General features: G+C 35.4%; 1 protein-coding gene and 1 long non-coding RNA gene across 2 annotated transcripts; both read left to right on the plus strand.

Moving 5' to 3' along the window:
* The first annotated feature begins 1018 nt into the window (after positions 1-1018).
* On the plus strand, positions 1019-8822 carry LOC113762359 (hydroxyproline O-arabinosyltransferase 3-like). Its single transcript, XM_027305775.1, has 9 exons — positions 1019-1231; positions 1635-2348; positions 3452-3519; positions 3591-3792; positions 4000-4097; positions 4225-4294; positions 4405-4476; positions 4645-4758; positions 8544-8822. The coding sequence occupies exons 2-9, from the start codon at positions 1944-1946 to the stop codon at positions 8604-8606; spliced, it is 1092 nt and encodes a 363-aa protein (XP_027161576.1). The 5' UTR covers positions 1019-1231; positions 1635-1943; the 3' UTR covers positions 8607-8822.
* Positions 8823-12476: 3654 nt separating this feature from the next.
* On the plus strand, positions 12477-17027 carry LOC113762497. The gene is made up of 2 exons (XR_003467205.1): positions 12477-12689; positions 16198-17027. It is a non-coding gene; the product is annotated as an uncharacterized LOC113762497 (long non-coding RNA).
* The last annotated feature ends 537 nt before the right edge of the window (positions 17028-17564 follow it).

Below are 17564 nucleotides of genomic sequence, written 5' to 3' on the forward strand. Positions count from 1 at the left end.
AGAATCCTACTACTACTACAGTAGCAGTAGCACTTTGCTAGTAGCGGAGGAGTAGTTGTAGTTGTAGTATACTACGACGGTAGTACTCCATTATTCTTTTTAAGTCTGTCTGGTAGTCTATATTTTTTAATTTTTGTTACAGCCCCACCATTGAAATTCCAATAATACCCCTTTTGGTTGCTCAATTAGGAGATTGAAGGAAATTGTGCGGTGGCTCCGCCGCTAAGTTCCTTGATTGAAACCGAAATATAAGTTTAAGGATCAAATTGGCTAAAAATAATATATAAGGACTAAATCGACGGGGAAAAAAAGTTTAGGGACTAAATTGGCCATTTTTCCTTCGTAATATCACAAACATTTTGGACCTTCCAAAATAAAAAACATGATACTTTTAAGGGTTTTCTTAATGGGTGCCTATTAGGCATTTGATAATACATCCAAAATTCATTGAACATATAATGTATATACATAGACTAATAATTATTATCCTCTTTTACATTTATTTATACACTGTTCCTATCTAATCTTGCTTACCATCTCTTATATTTATTTAATTTTTAATTAATCTTACATTTTAAAAAATATGACATATGAAATATATTCTAGTGTGTATACATTGGATATCCGTTAAACCGACCCTACTTTTATGGGAAGAAAGGAATTTTCTCTCTATATATAGAAATTTATGGAGAAATGTCTAAATTCAGGGAGAATGTGTGCACATTAGACCAACTCTACTTTTAACGGGAGGGAAGGAACCTTATATATATATATATATATGATTAATTTTATATATATTGTGAGTGTATACACTATCATATATATATATAATATATTCACTGACAGTATATATAAAATTTACTCATATATATATATATATATATATATATATATAAATTGAGGTGTTAGTATGGGAAATTGTTTAAATTCAGGGAGTGCAATATTTGTAAAATTATTTTCATACATGACAATAAAAATGGTACACTTGCTTTCATACCTTGCGTCTTGAATCCACCAACTTGCCAGGGAAAGTCGAAATCATAGGGATTCTTCTACTGCTGCTGTTTTCCTTGTCATACCTTTCGTTCACTTCTGTGAAATCCCTTTTGTCCTTTTCTTACTTTAGCATCTTCTGTTCTTTGTTTCATATATATTTTTCTCGGCTTCTTTTTGTTTCTTCGCCCAATTTCTGCATGGTTTTTTTCTGAGCTTAAACATCTCGTCTCTCCAGGTAAATTAAAACTTGACCATCTCTTAAAACATCAAATTTTATGGCTAAAATGTATTCAAAACTAAATGTCTGCTATAGTAAATGTGTATGGGATTTTGAAGTATAAGGGTTATAGGAATTATGTGATTTTGCAGCATTAGGTGGACAAAAGAATCTGATTAGTTTAGTCAGTGTGATTTTCACCCAATCATGAGATGTTTATTTGCAATTCCTCAAATGATGCTATGATGTTTGGTCTTTCGATAATTCATGTTAAAAGAAAATTATTGTTATTTTGTTTAGATATGTGGCAGGTTATCTTGTTTCAATCATGTTATAGAGTTTGGTTTTAACTTGCTGAACCTAATTTGATACGTATCTGTCTCTCCGTCTCTCTCTCTCTCTCTCTCTCTCTACTATGCAGATTGACAATAGAGAGCCTGAATTCTGGCTGATTTTTCGTGTGTATAATTGAGAATCAGAAGAAAAGGGGTCTGAGTGTCTGTAATTTGTATAGCATTAGGCTTTATTGCAGTGATTGGGGGAGTTAAATTATGTAAGCTGCTTAATTACTTCATCGGGGCCCTGTTGGAGAAGAGAATTCTATGTCGAATTGGAGTTAGGTTAAACAAGCCGCCTTTCTTTTGTTTTTGTTGGGGGTGTTGGAGAAAAGTACTCTGGATTCATCTGTGTTCTGATTTTGTATAAGCCAATTATAATTGGAAGGGAAAACATGGGAAGGGCAACACCGGTTCTTTTGGTTCTCTTATCTCTCGGATTTTTCTTTGTGACGTATAATTTGATAACAATCGTTCACTACAGAGCAGTGGGTTCTGGAAAGCAGACTGTTAGTACTCGGGAGACTCCATCCCTGATTGATCCTGTCATTCAGATGCCTCTGTATGCACGAAAAGTAAAGAAGGAAAGGTTGCTTTTTCATGTTGCATTAACGGCAACTGATGCTCCTTATAGTAAATGGCAGTGTCGCATAATGTACTACTGGTACAAGAAGAAGAAGGATTTACCTGGATCTGAGATGGGTAAGTTTACTCGGATTTTGCATTCAGGAAGTCCTGACAATTTAATGGACGAGATTCCTACATTTGTTGTGGATCCTCTTCCCAAAGGTTTAGATCAGGTGAGCAACCATTTCTTGGGACTTCTCCATTTTTGCCTTCTGGTTACACCTGTCTTCTGTTATTGTAGTATTTATGTTTGCAAAAGACGTTTTTTGCTTTTGCGCCCATCGCCCCAAACTTAAGTAAGTACCTATAACAGCAAAAAGGATCTTAAGATAATTGACCCCCCTGTTTTTTAACATTGAATCTACTGTTGCATAAGTACTTTGGTACTTGCATGAAAAGACATGGAATAAAGTATTGATTATAGCATAGAACAACATATGAAGATAATGGCTTTGTTTTACATTAATGTATTGGAAGTGGGAGTACGTTTCAATCGGTATTGGAAACTCAGTTGGGAGTAAACTGTTACTGGAAGTCAGTTTTAGGTTCTTGTGAGTTCATTATGATTCACCTTACAAACGTCACCTACATATTTTGTTCTGTTGGTTAATTAATTACTCAGAAAACATTTTACACACATTCAAGTATTAAAATATGGCACCATAATTAGCACTTCAGGGTTGAGGGTTTAACATATTTGAGCAGTCATAGGATTTTTCTTTTGCATGGATGAATTTATTGTTTTCGTGTTTAGTCTAGATTTTCCAGTGTGAACTCATGATAAGAAAAAAGAAAACTTACAAAAACCCACCAAATTGTGGTTGCACATGCCCTCTAGCATGAAATTTTAAACTACCATAACTATGTAATTTGCATACCTCTTTATTTTAATGCATTCTTTGTAGTTTCACCTTCAATTTCTTGTAGAATGCCAGTACAAATCTCCACTAGAAAGTTTAAAGCTCTAAAAGAAACTGTCTTGCTCTAGAAGAAGAATCTGCCAAAATATGTGTGTTCAAGACCTAATATTGATAATGAACTTTGTAACTGCATTAAAGGAATGTTGAAACTGAAATATTACTCTTATTATGATTGCCATTGTCATATGCTGTTATAGACTTTAAGTACTGTCTCTTCGCGTAAATATTCCCCATTTTCTTTTCTATTTCTTTTGCTTTTGGTATGCTAGCTGTGGCATTTATGAAAATTCCACATTCGTTTTTATCAGAATATTCCAGTATTACTTAATTAGTACTTTCTTCTTTCATGTGTGCAGGGTTATGTCGTTCTTAATAGACCATGGGCATTTGTGCAATGGCTTGAGAAGGCTACCATTGATGAAGAGTGAGTTGCCCTTGCTTTAATCAGTGACTGTCAGATTCTTCATTATTGTAATATTATATTTTTCTTGGCAGATACATACTTATGGCAGAGCCAGATCATATATTTCTAAATCCACTGCCCAATCTGGCTCATCATGAATTTCCAGCTGCGTTCCCCTTTTTCTACATCAAACCTACTGAAAATGAGCACATCATCAGAAAGTTTTTCCCTGAGGAGAGTGGCCCTGTTAGTAATGTTGATCCAATTGGAAATTCTCCTGTCATAATTAAAAAGGTAAATCCTGGAGTATTGCAACGTCCTGGATGAAATTGTCCTCCGTGGGATAACCATTTCTGTTAGCTCTAGAAGTCTTTTATGGCATATGTTCCTGATCATACATGGTGGACGCTATGATGTTCTTCTGATGCCTGTTTCTTAGTTTCAGTTTCATTTCTTTTCTTGGCCGCACAAAATTTACTGACATCTAGGCAAATTGTTCAGGATTTGCTGGAGAAAATTTCACCTACGTGGATGAATGTTTCCTTGAGGATGAAAAATGATGCTGAGACTGACAAAACTTTTGGATGGGTACTAGAAATGTGAGCAGGCCTCTATAAAATAGTTTTTGATGCACTTGATTGGGATATTTTGGGCTTTAGTTATATGATCACTCTTGACACATTCTCTTTTCCTCCTCCTCATTCTCTCTCTCTCTCTCTCGTGAAGGTATGCATACGCTGTAGCCTCTGCTTTGCATGGTGTGCAGCATATTCTTTGGAAAGACTTCATGTTACAGGTTTCCAAATCTGTACTTTCTACTAGCTTTGATTGAATTATGATTCGTCAAATTGGGGGTAGTGTTAGTAGAAAGTATTCGTAATTGATCCATTTGTATTAATCTTTCAGCCACCATGGGATCTAGAAACCAGGAACAAGTTTATCCTCCATTACACTTACGGTTGTGACTACAACATGAAGGTGAAGTTTACAGCTGAGACTGATGCTTCTATAATAACATCCTTTTCTTTTACTGTTAATTGCATTTTTTTTTTAATTCCTGAGGCTTGGTTTTTTCTTTTCGATGTACTATGAAAAATGCTATTTATTTTCCTGTATTATAAAAATTCTCGAACATGATGCGTGCAGGGTGAGCTGACATATGGAAAAATTGGAGAGTGGAGATTTGACAAAAGGTCACATCTCACTGGTCCTCCACCAAAAAATATCTCCTTGCCTCCACCTGGTGTTCCTGAGAGTGTGGTAGGTCTTGGGCTCCACAATTTAATCAACTGATGAGTTTGCAAGCAGACTTTAATCCTTTTGCTTGATTAATGTTTCTCCATTTAATTTCTGGCATGTATTACTCATCTTCCCCATCTTTCACTAGCTACTGTGTTTGTTTTTAGCTTTCAGTTTTAATTTTAACTGAATTATGTACTTGAAGTCCTAAAATAGAAATCTTTAAGTACAGAATCAAGGCTGAAACTTAATGCAGAAAGCTTGTTCTGCACTATTTAGAAAGGAATATAATATGCGTTTACGAGAGAACCGAGTTATGCTCAAGCATGATAGGTAGTTTTAGGAGAACGGCAGAGGTCTTATAGGTAAATGTTTAAATGACTCAAAGCTCTTGCCCTTATGATGTTCAAATTAAGCTATCATACACACTGTGTAATTATCTCAAGTAAACAGTATTTCGCCATGTCAAGTCATTCTGTTAAGTACATAATACTGGGATTGGAGTTAAGTATGTGCATAACCTGCTGGCTAGGAGCACCTAATCTTATTCCTCAACTTCCAGTGCTTGCCAGCTGGGACGCAGTTGGCATTGCTTCCAATTTGACAGCCTAATCAAGCCACTTTATAGCAAGATTTTTTTTCTTGTTACCAAACTATAGACAGTGCCTGAAACTGCTAATGTTTGTCGAATCACATAAGTTGATTAGGGATATGTAGCGGTGCACAAGCAGGTGCAAATATATGAGTAAGTGCATAATTTACTCTATACCGTCAGTCACCAAAGTGGACAAGTTATAGTTGTGCAGAGATCAAGCCTATATAGGCTATCACTTTGAGTTCTTTTACTATGACCTCATTCATTCCAATTTCTGCTAATCAGTTTTTCCTTGACCTAGAAAGAACTTTATACCAGTAAACTCATACTGCTTTACATTTTATTATTTGTTTGAGGTTTTATGCTTTTCATTTTAGTTTTTACATTCATATAATAGCTAAAAAGTTGTGAGAGTCTGATCCTGTTATATTTGCCAATTTGAGGATCATTCATCCATGTCCATATCAGGGAAATAGTTCTTAAGAAGCTAACTTGAATTTGTAATGGGAACATATTAACAAAGAACAGTACCAAATTGACTTTGTTTTATTTGCAACCTTATTCCTAAGGGCTTTTTGTACTGTCTTGAGAAAGCAGGTTCAGATACATAAGGCAAGAAGCTGGAAATGGTTAGCAATATTTGGATGGGACCTGAATATAAGATCATAACGCCAGATAATAGTGGTTACAAAGCTAGTAGAACTACTTCTATCTCCATTTGTTTGAACACACCTAAAACTGATGAGATCATCTTGATAAATGTATGTGCCACGGAGAACCTGACTTTGGTGAAAGTATTGTTTTGATGTTTTCAAAAATACAACTAATTGATCATGTATGACAAATATGATAGTCAAGCTGGTTATTGCATCATTAGACTCATTGAAACAGAGGCTGACACAACAAATAACACAATCTTGAGGTGCCTCTTGATATGCGTAGGTCAATGAATAGAATTATCATATGCATATAGTTGACAACAATGTATATGCTTCTGCATATGAACATAATACTGATCAGCTTTCACGCTGAAACTCTATGGTGGTTTCAATCTATTATAAGAGATTGAATATGGCTAACCTCCGATGGCAGCTTTAGCCTGCCATGGCTCTGATACCACTAATACCCTAGATAATTAAAGTGCATAGAAAGATGATAAAGTAAGCTTAGATGGAGGCAAACTTCAAAACTTCAAAGTTGTACTTGAAACTTCTTTATTGATGGAATAATAATTTACAAGAGAGTTGGAGAGAGAATGTTTATAAGAATTTGAGAATTGAGAGAAGATAGAGAGGATTGGTTCATTTTCCTTCAAACTATGATGTGCTATCATAGTGTTGTGGACGTGTATGATGTGCTAAAAACAGAATCTTGGCAACCAAAAGGGATGATCACGAAATAGGATTGTGTCAATTCTCATTGGCCATGGAATTTTGAGCAATTAGTTTCATGAAACAGCTGAGCGAGATGCTTTGCTTTGTATTGTTACATCTTTTTAGCCACTTTTGTTTGTGTTTACTTTGTTCACATTGCCTCTAATTTTAATTTCAGTTTATATCTTTTATTTCTACTTACTCACTTTATTTATTAATTTAGTTGTTTTATTATTTTTTTGGGTATTTGGTGAATAATTATGTATTACCTTTTCATTTGATTTTATTGCCTCCTAGATATTCTTCTGTTGACCTGTCCTTCTTTTCATTTGATTTTATTGCCTCCTAGATATCCTTGTCTTGTCTTTCATCGGTGTTGAAGGTCTGGACTGGCTTAAGTCTGGTTATAGTTAGTGGGTATTTTCCTTTTGAAATACAAGTTTATGGGTTTATACATGGAGTGGTGTCAAAGCAGGCAGAGCGAAGGTCCTATTCTCCATTCTAGATAATATAGGACTTTGGTATTATTGTAGTCCTTTTCTTTTCTGTCTTACCACTTATATTATGGCTTTCTTGTGTCATGGAGAGGGGAGCCTTCATTAACGCTGAATGGAGTTTGACTGCTTCCTGAGTTATATGTATTACAAAGTTAAGCAGGCTAGACATTGCTGGTCAGAATGTGGTGATGGAATATGAAACATATGACCAAGACTATTCCTAAAAATAATTGAAAATGAAAATAAGATATATTTCACATCAGTGATGTAATGAAAGTCAGAATCATGTGAAGTCGAATAGCAATTTGGCCATGTCTAATCATGCAGGCTTATTGTATACAGATAAAATATAAAATAAAAATTTACTTTGTTGCCTGTTTCTTGCTTTTAAAGGTGAAATCCCAACATTAGCTTAGTTGTTAAGTGAAAAACCTAATACTGCTCGTAGAAGGGTGTATTCTAAGATGGGAGGCAGGGAGCCTGTGCTGGGGATGGATGCGTGTAAAATTTAAAAGATGGTTTGAGACAGATAAGCTTCAAAAAGCCCTTCAAAATACTAAAAGTTCCTTTTGGCTAGCTCTTGTTATAATGTGCATAATCTGGTTGAAAAAGGGATGAAGAAGAGAATCCATCTAGAATAGAAGGGCAAAGGCTGCTTACTGCCAGCTAAGTCATGAACTGGAGATTACTCTTGCAACCTGGCTTCTAGCTCCATGAAACATTGAACATTCTTCTTTCCGGCTCCAGTTGCACTGTTAATTTTTGTCCAAGGAACAACTGAAGGTTTAATCTATCTCCACTAACCTATCACGGATCCTAGTCTTTTGAACATAGATTGAGAGATAGGAAGGGCGTTTTATAACATGTCAGTACTCATGTCTTTGTTTGTTGAGTTTTCTGATATGAAGCGATTGCCAATTGGCATGGATTTACATGCATGCATCACCATTTGTCTTCCCTTTAACATGCATTACCTCTGTAATAAGAGGACTTAATATTTCCTTGACCATCTACCCTTTTGTCACATGGTTGATTGGATATTAGAAATATAAATCTAAAAATGTCTTAATCTTAGCTTTGATGAATAAAAAGTAGTAATGCTTGCGTCATACAAACAGGCAATTTGTCTGGATCAGATTTCTCTCTTAATGCAAACTAAGTCTCAGAGACATCTGATGATTGTTTCAAGTGTTATCCTGGATCTGAATGCATATGGTTGGAGTGCATTGTAGGCATGGTTGCTAGTATGATCCATCATACTTAATTTTAAATAGCTGAAAAGCTTTATGTTGAACTGTGGTTGATTTCTTACCTTGTTTATATCTACTGATATCTTTGTAGGTCACTCTTGTAAAGATGGTGAATGAAGCTACTGGCAACCTTCCGAATTGGGAGACAACATAGAAACTTGGTCTATTGACGAATTGAGCCTCTGGGAACTCCTGTTACCAGATGATGGAATACTTTACATGAGCGTCTAAGTCAGAGGTTGTATACTAGTAAAGAAATAGTTTACAGCTCATACAGTAGGTAACGTAGTTAGGACACACAAATTTTGTCATCTGGAGTACATTTACTAAAATGAGTAAAATGAAAAGAGGAAACTTTTAATTGAGTAAATTCTATGTACTGATCACTGCGTTTATCTTTCTTTAAGTTATACTTACCGCCCGCAATATCTGCTTAATTAAAACCTTCAGATATTTTGTACCTTTTTTTTTTGTTTTAGTAAAAAGAAAACCATTTCGTGTCACTAATTTACCTCTAATTGCAGTGTTTTCCCTTTTATGAAATCATTTTCAACAGTGACCTGAACTAGAAATCATTTTTCACTAGCATTAGCATACATGGGCAGATTGTGGAAATTAATAAGCACCTTCTTGAGAGGTGAATATGATTTTATGAACAAGAAACGTCTTTAATTTTTTCCCCATAATAAAATTTTTTTCGAGTTAGCGCCCTAGCGCTCATAGTTTGCCGTGCATGTTCACATTTATGGTTTTCCTCTGCATATACATAGACAAGAATTATAGCAACTGGGTGTTCCACTCCCTGAATGAGGCCTTTTAAAATAAAGCATGAATTAAGAAATTAAGTACAGGGACAAATGTTATATTAGTTACCCAATAAATGCATAGGGTATATTGTGACCGTATAAATTTATCATCACGTCGACCCAATCAACAAAGTAATCCCCATTACTGAGCGCTAGAATTAACAAATTTGTTGATGCCACAGGAATTGAGCAATTCCAGTATATTGGAGAAGAAAGCAAATCCTAAAATCCTGAATCCCATGATTCTTCGTTTTATTTCTCTATATTCTCAATCTTAACTGCTCTCCATCTTATTCTTAACTGTACACTTTCTTTCATGTTCAATGATATTTTTTTCTCCTTGTATTTAGATTTTATTTTAGGCTAATTTGTTGAATTCATCTATTTCATATGTCTTTGCAATTAGCATTTTCATTCCCTAATTTTTTTTCTTTGTCTGCTGAATTTTAAAATAGTTTTTTTTCTATTGATGCCTAGACCAAAAATAAGTCGTACAATGGATTCTCTCTCCAAAGAGAGTTTCTCTCTCTTGAAAAGAAAGTATTTCCATCCTTGGTAAGAGTTTTCTAAAAATCTTTGAAAAAATCTTCAAAGCTTTCAAAATTTTAAACTTTCAAAAGGTTTACAAGTTCTCATAGATCCCATCATCCCAATCTCTCAAAATACCGACATAAATGAATTCAGACCACTTATACACAATTCAGGACATCATTCTAGTATAATTAATACTAGGGGGGAGTGCTCGCGCATCGCGCGAGTGTTTGGTGCCTATAATTAGAGAGATAATTTGAGAAGAAATAGTTAAAGAAGCTGGAGTTTGATATTTTATGTAAAACGTGTTTGCTGTACAAATGTTAAATGGCATATCCAGGACATGGTGCGGAGGAGCAGCCGGTACCGGCGATGGTGTCATAGAAGCAAGCGCTCTTGTCGAAAGGAGTAAGGACTCAATGCCCAAAGTCAACTGCTGGTGATTCAGGAAATTAATCAGATTCATCCTACATAAAGTAAAAAGCGCCAATACAAAAGTGTGTAAACTATAAAAACAAGTCAAGGTGAATAAGCTTACCTTTATAATCAATTAGCAAGTGACTACAGTTACCTAAAAGCAAAGAGGAGCTCATCAAGGCTAACAGGAATGGCTAACCCCAACCCTGGTAGAACCTTCCTTTTTTAGTTGAGGACTAATTTGCTTAGCCAGCGTAGGAAGAAAGGCAGGTAGCCGTATTCCCATTAAAGGGATATTCCCTGTTGGCTACTTATTTAGCAAGAAGGTTCACTATGTCACTAAAAGAAAAAGAAAGAGTTTGTTGTAGGAATTTCTGACCTCTCAACAGTAAATTAGTCGCTTAGTTTTCTAAGAAAGCAAATAGCTAGCTCATCTCTTCCCTCATCAAGCAAACCATTCACTTTCTCTAACAAAACGAGCGAGGAAAATGCTTGAAAGCCAAAAACTCTATAAGATCCTAGTCGTTCTCCTGCCCTGCCTTACATCGATGGATTTCTGTCCTGCTACTGGCTATTCCCAAAAGGAAAGAGGAAGTGAATCTCTTATTTCATATAGCAGAAAACACACCATGACCGGATTAATGTAGTAAGCTAGAGTACCCTAGAAAGCTGACCTTGTTCCAAATACCTCCTGGAAAGTTTTTTCTTAAAGTTGCTCCGAACCTATCATTATAAGCAAACCAGTTAAATCTCAGAGGACACCGATTCTGTCCAAAAATCTTTATCTTGCAGCTAAACTACACAACCAAAGTTTCAAATTTAGGATCTGACCACACATTGATGCTACAAACCACAAGAACCACCCACATAAACAACAAAATTGAGGAACAAATCTAATCTCAAGCTAAACCACCACGAATAGCTGCGGCTGAAAACCATTCCGAGATGTTTAGTATAAAGGCTGCAAAAAATATCCCAATTCCAGAAGCCGAAAGGGTCTGTGCAAAAATCTTTATCTTGCAGCTAAACTACACAACCAAAGTTTCAAATTTAGGATCTGACCACACATTGATGCTACAAACCACAAGAACCACCCACATAAACAACAAAATTGAGGAACAAATCTAATCTCAAGCTAAACCACCACGAATAGCTGCGGCTGAAAACCATTCCGAGATGTTTAGTATAAAGGCTGCAAAAAATATCCCAATTCCAGAAGCCGAAAGGGGAGAAACTGAAGAAGGTGAAAGGGGAAGCATTGAAACAACCATAACGATGCTCAGCCGTTTATTCATTCAATACCCATGTTTTTGGCTATTTAATTAGATGTAAATGGGAAAAGGAATGGGTTGTTTTAGACGTGAGCTCATATGAGTTGGGAAACGATCAGCCAAGTTGTTTCAAACAAAGAAATAACCTCAAACGAGTAGTTATAGCAACATGTCTTTGTTTTAATTGCACAATAAAAGCCACAATTAAATTAAATGTATCTATAATACCATTCCAGTAATTATACCAACATATAAGCATATATGAGTTGTACACGGTGCAAAAATGGTTACAAAATAATTTTATCTTCCAGAAATACCCAGATGCCTATATAAATCAAAACTTTTAATGTACCAAAATAAGGATATTTCGGTAAACATAACCAAATACATGCTTCCCTCAGTTGTACCAAAAGTTTTAAGAAAACCACACAACATCCCACATTCCCAAAAAACCCCTATCATGCGATTGAAATTCAACCCCCTATTTGACCAAAACTCAATCTTATATAATATAAGGATACATTCGCTCAGTATTACAAAATACTTAGTACAAGCTGGTTGGACATCTTAAGCATCAACGAGAGGATTGGACGGGACTCAAGAAGATTTGAAGAGGGGATAACAAGCAGAATTAGTAGCATTAAATCCTAAGAAAATATCCTTAAGTAAGCTTTAAGATAGGTAATTCACAACCCTAATACTATATGTCTCTTTGCTTGGGGCTAATTTCAAACTTCTATGTGTCTTTGGTTGTTCCTTTGTTCTATTTCTTACCTAGTTGTTCATTCATGGATCCGAAACTCTCTCAATCTGAGGCACTTTCCAGTTGACACAATTTTATGGCTTGAATTTAAAGTTGGTAGACTGATGGTTTAGATTAAGCCAGCAACCACTTTAAAAGAATATTGTCGTTTAGGGCAATAGAAAAGAAAGTGAAAAATGAGGAAATAGATGTAAACGCCGTTAAAAAAAAGGTCCACTATTTAAAACAAAAAAAAATTTAAAAAGAAAAATAGATTCAAAAGTTGCGCTCTTCAAATAGGAAGCATAGCAGCTTGGAAACGCTATGAGAAGGAGAGGAGAGAAATTCATGCCACTGAGAAGAAGGAAAGATGTGACGCCGGTGAAACTGACAAAGTGAAATTCACAGTTTGTAGAGATAGGTTGCTGGTTTAAAGTAATCACCTGATGACACTACTTTATTACTAAAAGGTATGCTTTTGGGTATCTATAAATTGAAATTTGCTCTATTTTTGTTGATTTCAAGCATAATAAATAGAAACTGCATGTCATTTTCACATAGTTCATACACGATTTTGTCAATGTTGGATGGATGGTGAAGGATGAGAGTAGTGATAGGGGTAGATATGAACCCTAATTTCGAATTAACTAATCATGATTTTAAGAATAGGTTTCCCTATTCTTAGGTTGGCCTAAAAATTATTTTGGGGTTTCAATTAGTGTTGCAAAAGAAAGTATTAGGATCTTATTGGTGCAATTTGTCACTTTGTGGTGTAATAGTTGAGGAGTTTTATTCATTTATTATGTTCAGGATATTGAATGAGAATTAGGCTGTTTGCAAAGATGAGAACCTTTACTTAATGCCTTGGCTGGGTGAGGTTAGAGAACAGAAGAATCTATTGGTCTTTATTTATTTATTTATTTATTGTTGTCCGACTCTTGAGGGGTCACGTGGTTTGCCGGTTAGGAAAGGTCTTTGTTATTGGTTGTAGAAACTTTGCCAAGGCTTATTTTGCGATAGTCTTTGTACGAATTAAAATCACCAAGAGTAAATGATTCTTATTCTTTTTCATTCAGTCTACTTTTTGTTTTATTTTTCCCTGTACATTCGTATTTTTGTTCATAAACCTTGATTTAGCATAAAATTTTTGAGAAAGTTGCCAATTGAAGCCAAAAAAAAAAAAAGAAGCACATTTACCTTAATAGGAATCTCAATTTGTAAATGAAACACAAATGTCCCTCTCTACTACAGTTGAACAATGGAAAACACTATTTGATTTGGCATTGAATGAAAAAGAACTAATGAGGATTGTAGTTTCAATTTTGTATTCCACGGACAAATTATAAAGCAAATATTAATTTATCTTTTCCGTGAACAAATTTGCGGCAGCATTTCTAAAAAAGAAGGGCAAATTCAAAAGTGCCTCCAACCAGCCTCAATAATTCTTGACAATCTTTTACAAGCATTTGTATTCCTTTATTTAGATCAGCACTTGGGCAAATTATAAAGCAATGAGTCCAAGTTGTGGATTTCTATCTTGGTGCCACTCATTCCATTGTTCTTTGAAATCCCTAGACCCTCTCTAATGCTCTGCAGCTGCATTTCAATAGTGGTACTTTTATCAATGCTGCCCGTGTGTCCATTTTACCAAACACCTTGTCCATCCCTCAATAGCCCACCAAATGTTGCAGGTCCTGGATCTCTATTGATACATGCGCTGTTGTTTACTTTGTTCACCTGAATTAGGAAATGGCACTTGTATTTTGGCTTCGTACCTTTAATTTTAGCTAGACCACATGTAAAGTGCAAGATTTGCTACTTAATGATTTTACAATAGCTGAACTATTAGGTTCAAACTTTTCGCGCATCCACTCAATAGAAGAATTATCGATTAAAGTTTTTACAGGTCTATTTGCAATAATAGCTTCCAAATCCTCTCTACTTTATTAGAGTTAATAGCATATAGACTAAGAAATATTACATGGATACGTCGGCGAAGGATGAATTGTGAAGTCATGTCTACGTCTATTAAGCTTTTATGTATCACCATCTACAAGAAGTTCTTTTAGCTTCTGAGGTAACTCACTAAATCTCTTTTGTTTTGGGTAGTTTCGCTATTATTTATCATTTCATTGTTGGTGTAAATATTCTTCATTCCATGTCCTCTGTTTATCTAAGAAACAGAGAAGAAAATGGGAAAAGGTAAAATAATTAAACAAAAAAAGCCATTTAAAACATGAATCTGCTAAAAATGCATAATTTGAGGAAAAAGAAAAGAAAATGGAAAATAATGACACAAGAAAACTATTTAAAAAGCAAAATTGCTCCAAAAGAAATGCAGACTTGAAAGATAAGAAAAATAAATAGAATACTAACAAAAACTTTGACGATTACTCTAGGGTGCGTTTGGTTTTCCATAGAATTGGGGTTTAGAATTGGAATTGGAACCCCAATTCTAATTCTTGTGTTTGGACGCTGCATTTTCCATAGAATTAGCATTGAATTCTAATTCCAAGAGGTTCCAATTCCACAATCTCAATTCTTTGCCGGACCAAAAGAATTCTAATTCCAATTCCATAGCTGAATTCCTAATCGGGTCGACACGCGGGTCTTGTACGAGTAAAAACTCAAAAATGGGTCAACTATAAAACGGATGGAAAAAACGCAAACCTCTCTCCTTCCCTTTCAATTATCGATCGCCATATCAGAAGCTCTGATGGAGCATTCTTCGTCGCCGCCGCCTCCTCCTCCAATTACGCTGATAGAGGCACTTTTGCTGCCGCCTCTACCCCTCCATGCCCCACTCCCTGCCTTTTGCACAACTCAAGTTGAAATTATGGGGTTCCAATTAGTTTCTATCAGTCTTTTCCTTCCCCTCTTTGTGTTGACTTGTGCCTCCACCTCCGCTGGCCTGGTGTTGCCCACATTTGTCGTCACCGTGCATTCTCTCATCCTTCCTCTCCTGGATCGCTAATTCCTCTCTCCCTACTATTCCAGATTTTCCAGATGGATTTAGAGCTTACGAAGGTAACATCAAAATTTAATTTTTGCCAATTAAACATTTTTTTAGGGGTTTTTTTTTGATAATTTGTGGTATTGATTCTATACGGTTATTATTATTATATTAAGCTTATAATTTACACTGTTATGTGAACAAAAGAACAAGTTGGTCTTTGGTTTCGAGTGTCTTGTTTGTTTGAGTCTTAGTTAATTAGTCAAAGTTTGGCTTGGAACCTTTTCGGAATAATGCCTGAATGTTTAGGATTTGAGAGTACTTATGTACAAGTTAGCTGCTAAAATTTGTCAGTTTACCTTGCAATTAAATAAATGTAGAAAGTAGAAGGTGATGCTGATGTTGTGGAAAAAATCTATTATAGTGAATTATATCTCATCCAATATATTTGTGTGTTTACGTCTTTCAATTTGATTATTGTTGCTCTAAACATTTCTTTCTTTCTCTTACATGTGGAGTTGCAGAAGAAATTTATATTGATGTTTGTACTTCTAAGAATCAAGATTGCTTCTTTGAACTGTAAAATGATCTGCTTACCGCATTTCTTTGGGTACTTGGGCATTTTTTTATTGATTATGAGGCTTTTGGAAAAACCACCTTTGGTTGGAAGTAAACTAATAATACTACTAGTACTATCATTTTATTCATCTCTTGATTTTCTATCTCTTGCTTTTAGCTTGATTCCCAATACTAACTAGTAGTACTCCTTAATTGCCTCTGCTTCTGGCGTTTAAACATCTCCTATCCTAGTAATTCCTCAGCCTATCATGTTTAATTACAGGTTAGTGCCATCTTCTCGCTATTGATGGGACCATTAGCTTACACCAATATATAACTAAGTCCGGACTCCACAGATGGACAAGAATTTAAAAGAATAGTTTCACTAGCCATGCTTGTCAAGATAGATTTCTGGAGAATGCTAACATAGATCTAAATGACTAACTTGTAATACATTTATGATGCAGTTTAGAGTTATGCCATGATCCTCACACATGCACAGACAGGGAGAGGGGAAGTTGGCAGCCCTGTAATTCCAATGGTGTGAATATTGAATGCTGACCATATTTGCCAAGACAGAAACTGTTGTCTTGGAGACGAGCTTGGCCGTAGGTTTGTACACCACATTGCGTTTCCCGTCTGCTTTTAAGTCCTTAGCAGAGGGAGAAGAAACAGCAGCCCCGCATAGATTAGCCTGGAATCAGAAGACATGTAACTGTAAGATATCTACGTCTTGGGGGGGAAAATGCAGTGAATGGGAGGAGAATTGCACTCGATTGCTCGAAATGTGATTGAAAGGACATTTGGTTTGTTCAAGAAGCGATGGGCCATTTTGAGAGATGCATCTTTTTTTGATATCAATACTGATGTCATGATAATTAATGCATGCGCCATCCTTCATAATCTTATTCGAGTAGAAGAACCAAATGATCCTTGGATGAGGTTGATGCTGAGATGCGAAGAGTACAACAATGAGATTGATGATGAAGATGAAGATGAAATGGAAAATGAAGATGAGGAAGATGGAATGGAAGATGATGGTCCAAATAATGATGGTGGCATAAGAATGTCCATTCTGCTTGTAAACATGTGATTGTTGACTTTTATATTTTTGCTGGACTGATCATGACCTATACTTTCTTTAGGTGGATTGTGAGGTAATTTGCTTTTATCATTTGAATCTTGCTTTCAGGTCTCTGAGTTTGCAACTTAAAGGTGCAAAACATGTTGTATATGGCTTGATGTTTGTTTGGTGTCGATAGACAACTAGACCCTTAAATATATCAGCAAGTTGTGAGAATATATGATCTTCAGCATTCTTTGCAAAAGGTTGAAAAAGCTCTCTTGCAGGGACTGACTTCACTTGTGCAACCATGAACCATGTGATTAATATCAGATTATTTCACTGGATTTACCATGAACAAAGAATTTAGAATTCCAAATGAATTCTGTATCAATTCTATGCATTTCCCGAACAAAAGAATTCCAACATTTTGGAATTCCAATTCCTAGAATTCTAATTCTATAGAATTCCAATTCCAATTCAATTCCAATTCTGTAGAACCAAACGCACCCTAATTAAAAACCCTAAGATACTTTTGAGCAGATTTATTAACAGTAAGTGGTTTACATCACCAAATAATCAGAAAAAAGTAAAATAGAAACCAATTTTTGTCTAATGTTAATATCTCTCTCAAAGATTTCATTTACCACCCGCCTAGAGGAAAGAAAGGGGAAAAATTAAACATTCTAATGGAGCCCTTTTGGTTGATTAGGAACAAATTTCGTACTTGCTTTTTTCAATAGTTTATTCATATTTTATTTCAGCCTATCC

Source organism: Coffea eugenioides, chromosome 2, assembly GCF_003713205.1.
Source record: "Coffea eugenioides isolate CCC68of chromosome 2, Ceug_1.0, whole genome shotgun sequence".
NCBI lineage: Eukaryota > Viridiplantae > Streptophyta > Magnoliopsida > Gentianales > Rubiaceae > Coffea > Coffea eugenioides.

What these genes read in the sequence shown, in the direction of transcription:
- LOC113762359 (XM_027305775.1), top strand. Translation starts at nt 1,944, where the DNA reads ATGGGAAGGGCAACACCGGTTCTTTTGGTTCTCTTATCTCTCGGATTT. An exon ending in TTTGGATGGGTACTAGAAAT is followed by an intron (nt 4,098 to 4,224) that starts GTGAGCAGGCCT and finishes TCTCTCGTGAAG; the next exon opens with GTATGCATACGCTGTAGCCT. An exon ending in GTTGTGACTACAACATGAAG is followed by an intron (nt 4,477 to 4,644) that starts GTGAAGTTTACA and finishes TGATGCGTGCAG; the next exon opens with GGTGAGCTGACATATGGAAA.